Source organism: Lacerta agilis, chromosome 3 (genome assembly GCF_009819535.1).
Source record: "Lacerta agilis isolate rLacAgi1 chromosome 3, rLacAgi1.pri, whole genome shotgun sequence".
NCBI classification, from domain to species: domain Eukaryota; kingdom Metazoa; phylum Chordata; class Lepidosauria; order Squamata; family Lacertidae; genus Lacerta; species Lacerta agilis.
In genome coordinates, this window is record NC_046314.1 from 23,760,572 (window position 1) to 23,778,504 (window position 17,933).

At 41.1% G+C, this 17,933-nt stretch overlaps 1 protein-coding gene across 3 annotated transcripts in view; it reads right to left on the reverse strand.

Annotated features, from left to right (window-relative positions):
- Positions 1-17,933, reverse strand: part of PXDN (peroxidasin) — a 76,089-nt gene that overhangs the window by 23,514 nt on the left and 34,642 nt on the right. For all 3 annotated transcript variants that reach the window (XM_033143024.1, XM_033143023.1, XM_033143025.1), the window contains 8 exons: positions 15,468-15,539; positions 13,892-13,963; positions 7,298-7,467; positions 4,966-5,083; positions 4,511-4,680; positions 3,278-3,550; positions 3,039-3,155; positions 1,330-1,488 (listed from right to left, as the gene is read on the reverse strand). In XM_033143024.1, the coding sequence (XP_032998915.1) occupies positions 1,330-1,488; positions 3,039-3,155; positions 3,278-3,550; positions 4,511-4,680; positions 4,966-5,083; positions 7,298-7,467; positions 13,892-13,963; positions 15,468-15,539 (1,151 nt within the window). The remainder of the gene's footprint in view (positions 1-1,329; positions 1,489-3,038; positions 3,156-3,277; positions 3,551-4,510; positions 4,681-4,965; positions 5,084-7,297; positions 7,468-13,891; positions 13,964-15,467; positions 15,540-17,933) is intronic.

Below are 17,933 nucleotides of genomic sequence, written 5' to 3' on the forward strand. Positions count from 1 at the left end.
TCATAAACCAAGGTGTGGCTTCCGATTTGTTGCAGGAAGCTCCTGCAGCCAATCAGAAGCCACAGAAACCACACTGGAGGTTCAGGTTCCAAAAGAATGTTCGCAAACTGGAACATTCACTTCCGGATTTGTGGCGTTCGGAAGCCAAAACGTTTGACCCGCAAGGCATTCGACTTCCGAGGTACAAATGTATAACAGGGCAATCCTATGAATGTCGACTAGAAATAAGTCCCTTAAGAGTTCAATGAGACTTAGCTCCAAGTGTGCAGGATTGCATTATAAAGTACAGTGTTACCTCGGTTTACAAACAGTCTGGTTTAAGAACCATTTGGTTTATGAACACTGCAAAACCTGAAGCAGTGTTCCGGTTTGAGAACTCTACCTCAGTCTAAGAATGGAATCTGAACGGTGGAAGGGCACCGCCGGCGGGAGGCCTCATTAAGGAAATCGCACTGGAACGGATTAAGTTTGTAAACTGAGGTACCACTGTGAAGGTTTTTACCTTGAAAACATCCCTTTCACCTAAGAACATTCCTGCCAGTAGGAGGTTACTTCACATTGCCTGTTTCATGTACAAAATAATCATTCAGTATCATTCAACTTTGGCCACCTCATGAGAAGAGAAGACTCCCTAGAAAAGACCCTGATGTTGGGAAAGATGGAGGGCACAAGGAGAAGGGGATGACAGAAGATGAGATGGTTGGACAGTGTTCTCGAAGCTACTAACATGAGTTTGGCCAAACTGCGAGAGGCAGTGAAGGATAGGCGTGCCTGGCATGCTCTGGTCCATGGGGTCACGAAGAGTCGGACATGACTGAACGACTGAACAACAATCATTCAACTATTATTTATGGAGGCTTCAGCAGCAACAGATAGAAAAACCAGGCAATGTTGCCCCATCCTTCTCCTGCTGCTGCTTAAGGGAAGCAGCAGGAGGATGGCCAGGGCAGGACTCTGCGGGCGCACTGGCAGTGCCAATCTGCTGCTCCCACTGGCACACCCCTACAGCCCTCATTTTCCACTTGCCCTGCTTCTCAAATTTGAGAAACACTCTATTCAGCTTAAAAATTCTGGTGATGAAAAAATTCTGCATTTCATCACTATCCTCCATATAAATGTGTCAAGCTTTAACTTCCTAACTTGTCTCCAATAGAGAGATTACATCTCTCTCTCTGTTTGTGTGATAAATTGAACCGTATATCAACTGTATACTTAATGGTTCTTAACATGTGTATGTTCAAAACACAGAAAATCTAGTCTGATTTCAAACCGAAAGGTGGTTTAAAACATATTAACAATCTGGATGAACATGAGTTTTTGTGAACCTACCTCTAGGCTGTACGGTCAGATGAACAGCAACTCTTTGAGATCCTACAATGTTAACAGCTTGGCATTCATACTGGCCTTGATCATGTAAAGCAACTCTGGAAATCCTCAGTGTTCCAGATGATAGGACTAAGTGCCTTCTGTCTACAGAAAGTTGGCTTCCTGAAACACACACACAAAAATAAAAGTATTGCACCATTGATTTGACGCTGAGTTCACAATATTTCCAAAGTATTCTTCGTTCTGTCAACCTGATTCTTACAAAAAGAAGATGGAACTAAGACAATTAAAACGGACAAATTTTACTTGATTCCTGTTAATATCATTCCCCTCCCCAGCTTTCCCAGAAAATGCAGCATGGTGAGCGAATGTACTTTAAGAAAATATTTATATATATATTCGCAAACCTAAAACAACCCTGTTTTGACCACCTCATATTTGTACAGGTCTGGGTCCAGGCCACTTTGATTTGATATTTTTGCATTCTCCTCATTGTGGATTTGCCTTCTTCATTAAGCTTAGCCAAAGAGATTTTAAAGCACTAAGAATGATACCAGAAATGATTATTGCGAAAGAATAAGTCAAAACTGATTTACTCTTACAATTGTATCGTCTTAATTTCCTTGCAGAAACAGTAAAACACTTCTGAGATAATGACAGATTGTTAAAAAGTGAAAATTAATATCAAATATCATCATGTACTAATACAGCAAATGCTGTCTACTATACTTTTTACGTCTTCTTCTGTGCCTGCTCTATTTTAATAAATATATACAAATTTTGAAATAAAACAATAAATTCTAGCTTTTCACCTGGATCATGAACAAATTACTTGGAAGCATATCCTAGTGAAATCAACAGAACCCAGTTCAAAGTGATCAACACAATCCTGCAGGTTCTTTAATGCAAGTGTAAACAATAACATGTGTGTATTTGAGTTCCTCCACCTGTTTCCTCTGCAGCAGCTGCAGAGGAAAACAAGAGGAAAAATCTGTGAATGGCTGAAACTTCTGCACCTTCATATAATATATTTAGAAGAGGAATATCTTCACAATCACATAAACATAAGTTGCTTGGACTTCAGATTAACTAATAACATGTATCTGAAGTAAGTTTCAAGTCATTATCAACTAAGAAAAAAGCTCAAATCTTGTCTCTATTTCAGATACATAAATTATTAGTGCCTACAATTCAAAGCATATGTAAAGGTCACATAACATGTGTCATGTAAGGAAAAATGGAAGAAGATAAACAAGGTTAAAGTTGATGGTTGTATCAAGTCAAGTCGTCCCATTCACACAAGAGCATCCATTTATGCAAATGAACCTTGGGTGGCAGGGGGAGAGAGAGATTCAGAGGTAGGAGAGCGGTGGGAAGTTCTGTTGCGCAAGGGAAACCTTCTTTGGATACAGTCCTAAGCCTAGAAATCTTCCAAGTTAATCAAAAGGCAAGAGCCAAACAATGGAGACCATCTGGCCATACCCAATAACGACCAAATTCTCCTGAGCTAGACTTCAGGGGCTCTTAAAGCCCAACTCAAATGAGAGGTGAGTTTTTTGAAACCTTCAGTCACCAAGAACTGTTACTAGCAAAATCAGGGAAACTGAAATAGACATAATTTCTGCTAGATCGCATAATGGCTTGAATTTTGCAAAAACGTATTAATTTTTTTTTCAAGGTGTACATATTTCTCCCCAAATCTAAATTCTTACCTCCTTTAGTCCAGGCAATGACTGGCTGTGGATATCCCTGTGCCTCACAAGGGAAGTCAACAGTTTGTCCCTCAATTACTATTCTGTCTTGAGGAGTCACAGTAAACTGAGGTACAGCTATGTGATAAGGAGAAAATTGAAAAAGGGTCAGAATATATACTTTGGACTATTCTCCCCCTAATAGCTCATTGAACCACAGAATGTCAGTACTTTAGATTATAGATCTAAACGCCACGTACCTTGCACAATGATGAATGCAGTTGCATGGATGCTATCTATGCTGTTGGTTGCAAAACAGGCATATTCTCCACCATCTTCCTGCTCCACATTTTGGATGTAAAGCCCTCCTGACGGAGTTATGGTGATGCGAGGGTCACTTGGGAGAGGAGTTCTGTCCCCTTTAGTCCATGTGATACGTGGCTGGGGGTGACCAGTTGCGCTGCATTCCAGGGTGACACTTTCTCCAACCAGTACCTCTGTATTTTGGGGGTGAATCACAAAGCTTGGCCTAGCTGTAACAAATAGAATAATGTTTAAGATACCCGCTGTTAACACCAGTATTCTGCCATTTAGAGAAATGAAACTAAAGAAATGTACACTCTTTAAAATAAGCTGCTGTTATCTTATTGTTTTTCAGCGCCTTATTAAATTAAGGACACGGCTAGTCAACTTGGGTCATGTTCATTCCACATATAAAGTTGAGAAAGGAGAAATTTCAAGCACAGTATGAGCAGACAGGAAAAAGCAAACTGAATTTTTCCTTGATTGCAGTAAAACCAACAGTAGGCAATGTGGTGGGGCCATAGGAGCCAACTCCTAGGGGCTGTGGGGGGGGGGGGAGTTTCAGCCCCTGCAATAAGTGACAAGCGAGATGCTGCTGTTTACCGAGGAGAGGGGGCTGAGACATGACAGTGAGACTGACGAAGTGCAAATATAGCCACAGAAGCGCCAGATTGATTGCACCAGTGCATTTCTACTGCCCCAACATCCATGGCACCTTGGTCTCTCCTCCTCCTTCCCTGGAAGCAGTAGCAACTCAGTCATCAGGAGGTCAGATGAGCGCCGCTTCCCTGCCACACCTTCTGCAGCTGACTAAAGCTGTTTATCCCTGACTGTTTCCTTCTTCTTGCAGCAATTGTTCCTGGCAACTGAGCTCCACCAGGAGAAGTGCTCAGTTCCCACTCGCAACTAATGGACTTTAAATCTCACCGACCTCCTGTTACATAGGCCCTATAACATAGGGATATTATTATATTATAGGGAATCTGGTGTGGCCCTAAATATTTCTGATTTCACACGACTTCTAAATTTACAAAATAAAAATAAAAGGAAGACCCTGGTCAGGCTGTTTTGTGTGTTCTAGATCTGCAACAGGTCATACAAATTATATTGTACTATTAAGCTTATCTTTTTGAATAAGAGGTATGAAACACAGTATATATATTTTTTAATGGCATTAGAAATCTACACACCTGGTGAACCAAAGTAGCGTAGAGTAACTTCTTGAGTTTTCACTTCTCCTGCCACATTTTTGGCCATGCACTGGTAAATGCCTTGGTCAGTCTCTTGAGTGTTCTGAATCATGAGCGTGCCATCATCGAGCAAGTTCAAACGGGAATCCGTCTTCATACTGAGCTCATTACTATGGAGAGAGAAAACTGTGGGACTAAAAACCTTTAATTTATAAGTATTTTTTTAAAAAAAAAATTACCCCAAAAAACTGACCGTGAATTTGTTCAGTGTGTTTGTGTGTGTAAGCCCTCACAGAACTGTATAAAAGGAAAAGACTCCAAGGGTCATCTAGTTCTGCAAGAATCACAGCTAATCTCAAATGCAAACAGTTTTTGCAAGTGATCTGATGTTGGGTCAATGAACTCTTATTAAAACGAGTCTACACAGAGAAAATTATTTTCTAAAGCAGCCTTACTTGTTTCGAAGCCAAATAATTTCTGGTTTGGGATTGCCTTCAGCTCTGCAAGTGAAGTAAACGGTATTCCCTGAGGTAACATCCACATCCTGAGGCTCTGACGTGATTCTTGGTCTCTCTGTATAATCAACAAAGCATTTTTTTATTTTAATGTGACTGAAAAATAAATTATAAATAGGTTAGCTCTTCCATTTTAATGTAAGGTATAAAAGCACATCAAAGTGCAAGTAGATAAATAGGTACCGCTCCAGCGGGAAGGCAAACGGCGTTTCCGTGCGCTGCTCTGGTTTGCCAGAAGCGGCTTAGTCATGCTGGCTACATGACCTGGAAGCTGTACGCCGGCTCCCTCGACCAGTAAAGCGAGATGAGCGCCGCAACCCCAGAGTCGTCTGCAACTGGACCTAATGGTCAGGGGTCCCTTTAAAATCTTAGTTCTCACAGATGAAGTTAGGCTGTGCGAACCTAAACACTATTAAGCATACCATCAGTTATTATTGTAGGCTAATAATAAAGTTTTAATATATATTAACAGAACAGTTTACAGTACAAAGATCTATATGCCATGCATTACACAAGTTCTTTAATGTTTCCTTCTAAGAACAATTTTTAAAATGCAGTGTCATACATAGTACAGCTGTCTCAAACAACTGTACCACCAAGAGTTTTCAGACTTTCAATGCAATGACAGAAAAACTGTAGAGGTAAAAAGAACCACACAAGGCATCATTTTAAAAAAAACATAACAGTAGACCTTCACAGCTTGCTGAACATCTCTATATATAAAACCCAAGTGTCTCTGCATCCTGTCCCTGTGTCCCTGGGTTTGCGCTACTGCGCATGTGCCCCACAGACACAGGGATTGGAGCGCAGAGACATCAGGCCGGGAGCGGTGGCAGTCTGCCCGCCCAGGCCTCCCTCTTACCGCGTCTCCCCGGCTGCTCCTCGCTCGCCCGCGAACGGGACACCCCTCCGCCTCCCCCGCCCAGCCAGCCAGTCCCACAATGCACCGGGCGTCTGGCCGGCCTGGCCCGGTTTTTAAAAATGTTTCACCACATGTTCTAGTGCCCGTTAATTTAACGGGTTTAAACCACCAATAATACATAAGAGCCCTGCAGGAGCAAAACAAAGGCCTAACTTGCCCAAGCATTCTGTTCTCACAGTGACGAAGCAAATCCTTATGGGTAGCCACAAACTCAGACATCAACTATAATATGTCAGGGCCTGACAATACTCTTGTTTTTGCAGTCCCAAGTAGGCAGCCAGAACAGGTTGTTTATTAAGTCCAACGGGCCACATGGCTGGCTTGGTTTGGTGGTTCACAAGTCATGCAGGCCTGGCATAACGTATCCTGTATCTCTTTCAAGGGTTTTAATTTAAGCTCCGTCATGTTATGTGTATCAACACCACATGAATATTTGGCTGCTTGCCTAGAATTTCTATCCTGACATTTACTCAGCCGTCACATGACACGTGCAAATTTCCAAGCAAGATGCCTGAATCATATTTTCATTATTATAGGATGAAGTAGTAATTCACGGACATTTAAATACCCTTCAAACAATCCTTTCTGTTTCAAGATTTTGTTTTTAAGTTTATTACATTGGGCAGCATCCAAAGATGTACATAGTTCTGCTGACACAAGGACCTCTGGCTGAGCGTTGGCATTTCTCCCTGACTCTGTTCCCTCTGTGCATGCCCCCTAAATCTGCTCTGAGGTCTCTCCCAACCGTTTCGAAGGGAGGTAAGTCAAGCCCAGGCAGACTCTGTCTCTGGCTAGGGGACAGCCAGCAGGGGATGAAAAGCATGCTTTCGGGGGCCAGTGACTTGGAGGCATTCCACGCCTCATGAAAACAAAGAAGACATTGGAAGAGGAGGGTTGGACCAAATGACCCTCAGGGTCCCTCCTAACTCTACGACACTATGATTCTATGATTTGGGGAGGGTGTGGGGGCACAAAGGGAGAGGATATGGAGGGGAAGTTCCACTGTCCAAACAGAAATAGCAGAACCAATTTGTTGGAGACTGCCCATAGTTTTGTAGTTTATTGCTAACAAATGCTGAGAAGGGGCTGCCATACAGAATGGCATGCTTTTATAATGCAAAAAATAAATGAGGGTGAGTCAGGAATCAATGGAGCAGAGAGATCCCAGGAAACAATTAAATCGTTTATTGTTAATATGAAGCACACATGGGCAAGATGTACTTCTCAACAAAATTTAGATATCATCCCCACCCACCCAGGGAACAGACAGATGGAGGCAAATTTACACACACACACAAACACACACACACACACACACACACACACACACACACACAAACTCCATCTTACCACAGTTAAGTTCTTCTGGTGTTATTGTGGCCACTGATCTTCCCTGGATTCTCCTTGGATATTCACAAGTAGCCGCAGCTTGTGCATTACCAGACTCTGCATATGTCTTCAGCAAATCTGCTAGCCACAGTATTTCACAGTCACAGTGAAGTGCATTTGAATCCAGACGCCTGGACAAAATAACAAACTGTACATATTAATGAGGTCAAGCATGACGCGTATGTACTGCGAGATGCTGTAACTTTATGCAGAATGCTAGTGGGAAACCTGAAAGCCAATTTCATTGGTGCCAGTTAAAAGTGATTTGTGACCCTTCAGCCACGAACCTTGTACTGAATAAAGCAGTCTTTACTTGAAGAAAATTTGAGAGACAGACTAAGGTTACTCTGCATCAAAGCTTCAGTCAGTTACTACAACCCGAGTGCAATTAATCAAGGGGTGTGTTTAGTGAAGGGGGGGCGCTAAGAGACAATTTGAAAGAATAGTATTTAAAACTCTGGTGATGCTGAGGTTCACCTGGGATAAAATGGAATGTTGCAGCTGTTAAGTTAAAATGCTGCCACTGATTCCAAGTGTCCTCCCCATCCAGCTCTGTTTTCTCATCAAATGACACACAGATATTATTACTGATTTCTCTTAAGATTAATAAACTGTGCTTTTATACTAAATTTCCTTTTTTCTGTGCATATTGTAATGTTTTATTGTTGCTATGCCCATCGGCTGATGCGAATAAAGTTTTATCTATCTATGTTAAGAATAATAAACTTAAAACGGTGCAGTTTTGTGATACACGAAGAAACCACCTCCTTCTGTTGTTATATTAATAAAACACAGTGTGGTGAGTGACTAAAATAATCCCCCCCCCCAAAAAAAGGAGCCACCAAGATTTTTAAAAGCTGTCATTATTCAGTCTACACACTAGAAGCTCATAATTGTCAAGATAAAACATGTAAAACTAGAGGTTAATTTATTTCCTTCTCCAGATGAAGCAAGGTGAAATGAAGATACGATAGGAAGAGTTCAAGCTAATGTTTAGCAGTGACTCCTATAAAAAAATTTTACGACCCTGCTCCACAGTTTACTCAACTAATGGCAACAGCACCATTACTCACTGCACTGGAATACAGGAAATTGGTTTTGGGAAAGAAACAGATGTGAGAAGAGAGAGCAAGAAGTTACTGTGACAGATCTGCAATCCTTATATTTACCAGGAATCTGTGCTAGTGGTCGCAAATGAATTGTGAATTACAACAGGTGTGGAGAACTAGCCCAAGGCCAGGTAGGGGTTAACTTCTCTGACAGTTAGAACCCTCAGGGGCGGGCTTAGCCTGAGTATAAAACACCCCTCCCAGTGGACAGTAAGGCAGTTGAAGTATGGGCAGGAGCAGTTAAGTGCGGGGAGTTAGAGTTGGAGTTGAGCAGTGTGAGTCAAGAGATAGAGCTGGGAGTTTAGAGTCTTAGGTGGATGTTAGCAGAGAGGATAAAGAGATTGTGAAACGCGTTGTTATTGATATTTAGTTTACTATTAGAGGTATTAGGCCGGTATAGGACAACTGTTATAAGCTTATTGAACAACCGTTATTTTATCAGCAACCACAAGCTTTGTACGCAATAAACATCTTTTTAGTTCACAATATCCTCGTCTGTGGTGAATGAAGTAAGCAGGATCCAGCTAGTAGTCTGAAGGGCTGCTGCTGGGAACTGTTTGTCGTTGGTGCAGCACTCATAGACCGTAAAACGTCCGGGGGTGGGCTGTACAGGGCGAAGGGCCCGCGACATTAAAGTGGTGGCAGCGTCGGGACGAAAGATTGTCATAAAGTGGTGGTCACATTGAGATCAAAGATCTAAAGTGTTGGCAAGCAGTGCCAAGGTACAAGAAAGATTTAAGGGTGACGCATTGTGTGAAGTGTGAGGCTTAAAGAGGATTTAAGCAAACTTCTGTGAGACTCTACAATCTAGTCAGGAAGGGGATCGCATACACCTGGAAAGGGAGAAGGGGAATTCAGAGAGGAATTACCTGGCCCTAGGGTGTGGTGTGATAGCGCCTAAGACTGTGAGATTGTGAGAGAGTTACAAAGATACTTTGCGTTTGAAACTATTTCAGGCAGAAAGGTTTATAGTGAGAGGTCGGAAAAGTACGCTGGACAAAGTGCACTGAGGTAACTTTAGGCGTGACTTTGGACCTAAACTGTGGAAACTAAGCCTGGAGAAATAGTTTAACTGAAACATCCTTGATTTAAGTACAGAAATAATACCACCAAATAAATAGAAAATGCCACCTAGAAAGACTAAAACAGCTCTTAGGGACTCACAAGTAGAAAGCTCTGAAGAAGAAAATGGGGTTTCCCAAATTGAGGAAACCAGTACTGAAACAGTTAACAAAAATCCTGCTGAGGGGACTAGTTTTAAAGCCTCAGAGGAATTTGAAAAATGGAAACTTGAGAAGGAATTTAATTTGAAAATCGAACTAGCAAAGCTAGATATTGAAAGAGAAAGGGAGGCAATGGCACTGAAAGAGAGAGAATTAAGGTTACAAGCTGAGGCAAAAGAGAGAGAATTAAATATTGAGAGAGAGAGAGAAAGAGAGGCAATGGCACTGAAAGAGAAAGAAATGACCTTAAAGTTACAAGCTGAGGCAAAAGAGAGAGAATTAAAGTTACAAGCTGAAGCAAAAGAGAGAGAACTGAAAGAGAAAGAAATGACCTTAGCTATTGAGAGAGAAAGAGAACGGGAAGAAAGAGAATATTTATTAGAAATGAAAAGACTTGAATTATCAGCTGTAGATAATAGAAACAACAACAATAGTTCCACACAAAATCCTAGCAGGGTGGATTTAAAAAGATTCCCTGACTTCAGAGATAAAGACGACCCTGAAGCATTTATCATTTCTTTTGAGAGGGCTTGCGAAGATTTTGAAGTAAAAGATGAGGAGAAAATGCAAATACTGAGAGCGCGTATTAGTGGAACATTAACAGAGATTTATTCTCAAATGCCATCTGATCAATCTAAAGATTTTGAAGCATTTAAACGGTTGGTTTATGTCAGATTCGGAATTACTGCAGAACAACTGAGACAAAAATTTAGAACAATAACAAAAGTGCGTGAGGAAACATTTGCTCAACTAGGAGCTAAAACTACAAATTATTTAAACAAGTGGCTAGAACAGGAGGGTGCTGATTCTGTGGCGAAAATAAAAGAGGTGTTCGCATTAGAACAATTTTATGACACGATTAATACCCATCTGAAGTATTTAATTAAAGAAAGACGACCTAAAACCATCCGGGAAGCTGCTAATCTGGCAGATGAAATAAATGAAATCCGAGAACACGCTTATGATGCCCCAAAATATAAGGACAAACAGTGGGAAACAAATAAGTTTAAGAGAATGCAACAGCCCACAAAGTTTACCACAGAAACTGCCAAGAAAATTTTTCCCGCCAATGCAAATGTTCCCCATAACACGCCTATGACAACGGGGGGGACTGAGGGAAAAGTAAATAAATATAGTGAGGGTAAAAGGCCTGAATTAATCTGTTGGCAATGTGGGAAAAAAGGCCATAGACAACTGGACTGTAGAACTGAAATCAGAACTAGGAGTGCAAATACTATCCCTCAGAAGCAGACATATTGTGTCCAAACTGTGGAGACAGAGCCAACTGCCAACATGGTTGCCACGACAACCGAGGCCCAGTCAGAGGCTGATGAGTTACCAGTGGCCCAAGTTGTGAGGTGCTATATAATTCAACAAGATGACATGCTATTACACAAAACAGGAGAAGAAATTTGGGTGAATGGTAAACAATATAAAGGCTTAAAAGACACAGGGTCTCAGATTAGTATTGTACATCCTGATTTGTTAAAGCCAGAAGACTTTATTAAAGGCAAAACAATCAGTTTAAAAGGAATATCAAAACAGCCAGAAATCTTGCCAGTCGCATTAGTTAATCTGACATATAAACAATGGTCTGGAAAATGGCAAGTAGCAGTTTCACCAGAAATCCCAGCTCCAATGTTAATCGGGTGGGATCTCCTTGACCATGTACAGAGTGCATTTGTAATAACTAGGGCACAAAAACTGCGACAGTTACCTCAGGAGGAAAGGCCTGATACAATTGCGGAACTGACACAAGATACAAGTATAATGCCAGTTACAAATAGTCAAGCAGCTAGTTTTGCAGCCAAGCAGAAACTAGATACAGATTTACAGAAATATTTTCAAGCCACAGCCGTGAATACAGTATTAACCCCTGAAAGCCCGGAGCGGTTTATAGTCAACAATGGGTTGCTATACAGAGAGATTCTTTTAAAGCCTAATAGAGGGGGTAATGAAATCCACAAGCAACTAATAGTACCTACTGAATTCAGAACCAAGATAATACAACATGCACATGGCAGTATCTTTGGAGCTCACTTGGGAATCACCAGAACCAAACAAAGGGTGTCCCAAAATTTCTTTTGGCCTGGGATGGGCAAGCAAATAAAGTTATTTTGTCGAACGTGCCATACTTACCAGTTACAACTGACAGGGGAAGGTCCTTGTAAGATCATTCCAAAAATGAATGATATAAACAATATAATTCAGCATGGTGAAGGGAGGCGGGTCATGCAGGCGAATATGATAAACCCAACCCAGTCACTAAACCATGAACCCAATCTAGACTACAATAGTCACGTTGTTGAAAAAGCCTGTGATATTGGTAAAGGAGTGTCTACCTGCAATATGACCAGTAACCTATCTGTGAGATCAGTTAGAACAACTAGTCAAATTTATGATAAACCACTCATCAGTTGGAAAGATAGAAAGAAAGACGTACTGGAAGTTATAGCTGGCATGGGGTCCCATCGACTTTCTATGAAAGTGAAAGTGTTTCCTACACTAGAGATTGTGTGGTGGGAGGATGGGTACCCTGCTGCTCATGCAACGCAAATAAATGTCCAAAATGAATGTGGTTACACAGCATTAACAGGGCTACCACGTCAAAGGCATAAAAAAGTAGTTTTCAAATTGCTCGAAGTGGGAACTGATAAATCACTACAGACCAAAGATGAACTGACAACAAGGGAGATTGCTAGGAGCAATAAGCAATCAGAGCTTGTTAGCCTACTTTCATTAAGAGATCACACTTGCCTAGAAAGCTTCAGCAAGCTGACTAAAACAGAAGAATTCCACAAACTTCTGCAAATAGTTCCCAGTGCATTTAAAAGCCAGACAACCAGTGTTTATGCAGCTTATGATGATTTGGAGATGTGTGTACAAGTCTGCGAGCTTAAACATTTAACAGAGATCCTGAAGGAGGGAGAGGTTGAACTAAGAGAGCTTTTGATCCTGAGAAACAAGGACTCTACCCAGCTTGGGATCCACAATCGTTACAGACGCCTCGAGTGCAGGGATCGGCATGGGACTGTTTCATCTGGCCGAGAAAGACAGCTTACATCCCATCACGTATGGCAGAGAAAAGACTGGTGCCCAGAGAAAGATACTTCTTGCGACGGATAAGGACGATAAGGAGCGTGAAAGGATCCTAAACATCATCGCAGACGCCTTATCACTAAGACCCAAAGACAAAGGTTAAAATGGACAGTTACGGTTTTTCTTGCAATAAAGGCCTAATGCTGCATGAACTATTGTATATAATGTTCACAACTATATGTACTTTTACTGGAGATGTAACTGTTTATGCTATAGTTAGAAAATAGGTAAGAGTTATAAAATGTTTATATTGATGTGTTAAACTGTTGTTTGTATCAGAGGGATACTTTGGCGAGTAACTCCTCTGATACAAACCTAAAAAGGAGGGAGGTATGTGGAGAACTAGCCCAAGGCCAGGTAGGGGTTAACTTCTCTGACAGTTAGAACCCTCAGGGGCGGGCTTAGCCTGAGTATAAAACACCCCTCCCAGTGGACAGTAAGGCAGTTGAAGTATGGGCAGGAGCAGTTAAGTGCGGGGAGTTAGAGTTGGAGTTGAGCAGTGTGAGTCAAGAGATAGAGCTGGGAGTTTAGAGTCTTAGGTGGATGTTAGCAGAGAGGATAAAGAGATTGTGAAACGCGTTGTTATTGATATTTAGTTTACTATTAGAGGTATTAGGCCGGTATAGGACAACTGTTATAAGCTTATTGAACAACCGTTATTTTATCAGCAACCACAAGCTTTGTACGCAATAAACATCTTTTTAGTTCACAATATCCTCGTCTGTGGTGAATGAAGTAAGCAGGATCCAGCTAGTAGTCTGAAGGGCTGCTGCTGGGAACTGTTTGTCGTTGGTGCAGCACTCATAGACCGTAAAACGTCCGGGGGTGGGCTGTACCCCCCCCTTTAAGATAATAGATAGCTTTCTGCATTTGTAGCACCAAAGGTCAGAAAAACAGGAAGGGGCTTGCTCAAGAGCCAAATGTGTATTATCTGCTGAACACTGAGATTCTGTACCTAGCACAAATATAGCTTAAAATACTGGCAGGTCAACAATGAGGTAGATACTGCCTCTATCAATAGTTACCACCTGAAAATAGCATATAAATACAGGAGCATTAAAGAGTATAGAGTTAGCTGACAGAAGATTAAGTACAATTTTAAAGGGGAAAGGAAATTTACTTACAGTCGTTTCATAGATTCCAAGTGACTAAATGTCCCGGGAATTAAATGGGATATTCTGTTGTTATGTAAAAATCTGTTGAAATATTGCATTTACTAATTAGTGGTTCGAATGCCTTATACCAGTCTTTCCCCAGTCTAGCATGCTTCCTATGTACTCCTTTAAAAATAAATAAATGTTGATATATTTGTTGCTGCATATCATTGTATTTTTATAAGTAATGACCCAATATTCCCGTTATATGAGTATAAAATATGTCCGAAAGCTGAGGACACCTGGGAACCATGTAAATGATGATGCAGCTCAATCTTATGGAAGTTTTAACTAGTAAATTAAGTGAGATTTACCCTCAAGTAAGTGCAGGGCTGTTGCCAGATTTTAGGGGACAAGGTACCAACCATGGGTGGTATCTAACAAAGTAGTTCTGCTAGCAAAAGGACTTCCACTTGTGTGATGGAACTTTCTCTCCTCTCCTCACGCACCTTCCTCAAAACTGGTTTGGTGGGGTGGGGAACTCCCAGAGCAGATTTAGGGGGCACACGGAAGCCAAGAAGCCCTTACACTACCTTGTCTGCGCACAACGGCACTACTTCTCAATCTCTTGCAGCCTCCGTTTCTCTCAACCTTGTTCTTGCAATTTGTTCCCTGGCCTCTCTCCTCCCACTTCCTGCTGTGCACCCCCCCACCCGACAATTTCTCCCTCCCACCCTGCCAACCAGGCATGCTGCGCCCTGCCAGTTGGAAGATGAAACCAAGAGGAAAGGGAACTAGGCTGCATAATGTTAAAATGTAGTTCCTTTCTCACTTCCTGTCAGCTCCATTTTCAAAATGGAAGCCGATTGCCTAGGCAGCGGTTGCCAAGATCTCAACAGAAACTGTGCTTGGAGCTACTTGAGTGGATTTTAAGATGCGGTTTATTTCCTTTGCACTTCAAAATCCAAGTTGCAGTTTTGCTGCGAGATTAGCAGCAGGCTGGGTGGCCAGCCTAGGGTCAATCCAGGCTGGTGTGTGTGAGAGAGAGAGGGAGAGAAAAAAAAAGAGACCACTTTGTTCACATCCTCTCTCAAGAACAGTGGCTACAGGGACTTGAACTTCAGTTCCAATGTCCAAGCAGAGCAGTGCTACTGCACAGAATTTCCTCCCAGGGAAAACTATATATATACTGAGGCTACATTTTATTTAGGGCTTATCCAGATGGCAGCTTCTTTACTAGCTAATTTAACGCGGAGTAAAATGTATGCAAAAAGAGAGGTTCGATACGGCATGGAGGCCTTGTGCTTTGAACTAGGGCTGTGTACACATTAATGGCTTGAAACACAGCCAGTGGTTCTTTTTCTCAAGCCAGATCAGGGCTGCTTTAGGTAAAAACACATCAAAATGAAGCCTTTCTTAAGAGACAACAAGATGAATATAGACTGCGGCTACCGACATGCATACACCGCTTCCCAAAGCAGAAGTGAGAGCACCTGGATGCTGAGTAAATGGTCTAGGATTATAAGGAATCACCATGGGGACTGTCATCCTCCATGTGAGGGGAAGCTGCGATCTGGAAAAGGGAGGAAACAAAAATAAAACTTACAATCTTTCAAGTTTGGGAAGATGGGTAAATGATTCTGGTTCCAATGTTTCAATTTGATTAAAGTGCAGGTACCTGTTGGGGAAGAGGAAGGGAAATAAGACGACACAGAAACACAGTGTGCTTAATAAAGGGATCCAAAGCAGCTGCTTAAAAAAAAAAAAGTAACTTGGATCCTACAGCCATCCTGCATTAAACATATTTTTGGGACTGGATTCAACCAAGTTGTTGGGCAACAAGTCCTGCTAACACAGCAGAACTTAACCCCCTTTCCCCTCCATGCACCCTCTCCAAATCTGTTTGCTTTTGACGGCATTCCTATACTATATATATATATATATATATATATATATATATATATATATATATATATGAACTTGCTGACCCTCAAATCAGAATGAAAGAAAAAAATATATGATTGCTTTGTGATTAATGTTTCAATCCACAAAATATAACACATGCTTTATCTACGGCAGACATCTTTCTCCTGTAAACAAACTACCACTTACCTCAGCATACATTGCTTACATGAAATAGTTAAGAAATACAATTCTACATTTGTTCTCCAGTGAGAAGCTTTCAGCTCAAATTTAAACCTAAAAATAAATGCTGTCATTATGCACACATGCAGCAGACCCACTTATGACCACGTGCCACAGCAATGCCTGGGATACATCAGTAGGGCCATTTTAACCTTCTACAAAACATTGTGATACAGGCAATAATTGCTTACGTCCAATATGAGCTATGACATGCAGTTCACTTTCACATTACATGCTTCTTCGTTCCTATTTCGTTGAGCACTAGAACAAAGCAGTGCCTGGCATCCATTTCCAGCACCATCATTTAAATGATCTTTGGCAACAAGCCTGGGAGTAAGAGTAGCTTCTCTGTTTATATTAATGACTAGGGTAGGAATGTTGTCCTTACAAGTATGGAAAAGGCAGTACATTCTACTAGTCATATTCTCAACCTTCAAAGTTACACAATAATGCATCCAGAAGTAATGACAGCTGTTTGAAAACATCTGTAAGCTTTTAAAGCTAATATATATATATATATATATATATATATATATATATATATATATATATATATATATTTACTACTACTTTCTTTTGAAATATTGCACGCCAAAGAATTTTGCGCCCGTGGCAATTGCCCAGGCTACGCCACTGGACCCAGCTATTATGAGCAAATGTGTTATTCTGTGATTAATATGCTACCAGATTTTTTCAATGAATCCGCAGACACTTTTCAACTTCCTACTAAATAGATGGATTTTGTCAGGGGACTGATTTGTAAATCTGGGGACTGTCCCCGGGAAACGGGGACGTCTGGTAACCTTATGCTACCAGTAATGAACCTAGGATATGTTGCAATAACAGAGAACAGTAAGTCACACCATTCTTTGTACAGCGAAGAAGCATTTTGCAGAAGAACAGGCAGAATCTACTGAGCAATACTTCTACCTCCCATTAAAATGTACCTCCACCTGATATATATGACAGTAAAAGCATGCAATTTTTTAAAAGCATCATCATGCATCTTGAAACGGAATAAGTTCAAAATAAAAAAAGAAAGGTGTGTGGTTCTACTTGGAGTAACAAAATCGTACGCTGTTCTGTACTTCACAACTAGGTACAACACTATTGATATAGGTAATTAGCATCTGGGGTCCCACTGATGTCACAACAGAAGTGCTAGGAAATGAGGGCCATGGTCTGACGTCACTTCTTAAAAGAATGTGTGTAACTCTGCGTCATTGCTTGCAACCATACATATGGACAATCTGTTACTTCACTGCTGCATCAAATTTCATCACCAAGCTACAGCAAAGCTTCCTATTAAGCAGCTTCTGAAAACCTTAGTGCTGCATCAATACCACAGGAGTATGGCTAACATGAAAATTGATGTGTGTGTGTGTCAAAGAAAAGCTAATATATTAAAATCCACCTCAGACAACAGTTTTGTCAAATTGGCGTCATTTGAAATTCATGGAGAATATATCTATGGATGATGACCGGCTATGATAGCTAAATTGGAACCCTTATAATCAAAAGCAGTATCCTTCTGATTTCAAGATGAATGGGCAAACGGGGAAGCTACTTCCAACACATCTTGTTGACAGGATTCCCAGAGGTTTTGGCAGGCTACATTGACCCTTGGTCTGATCCAGCAAGTCAATTTCCTTCCTTCCTTCTCTCCTTCCTTCCTGTGCATAGACTCATGCACTGACTTATGTCAATGGGATCTGAGTTGGAAGATTCAATCAATGTGATAAAGCCCATTTTAAAATGAAGATATTTTCCTGCAACCTACTCAAGATGCTCCAAATTGTGTCTGTACAGCTTGACTTTCTTACGTTAACACAACTAAAATGTAATTTAAAAGCATAAATATTTTATTCATTTATTTAACAGATTTGTATACCACCCTTCAAAATACATAAAAACAAGAACAAAAATA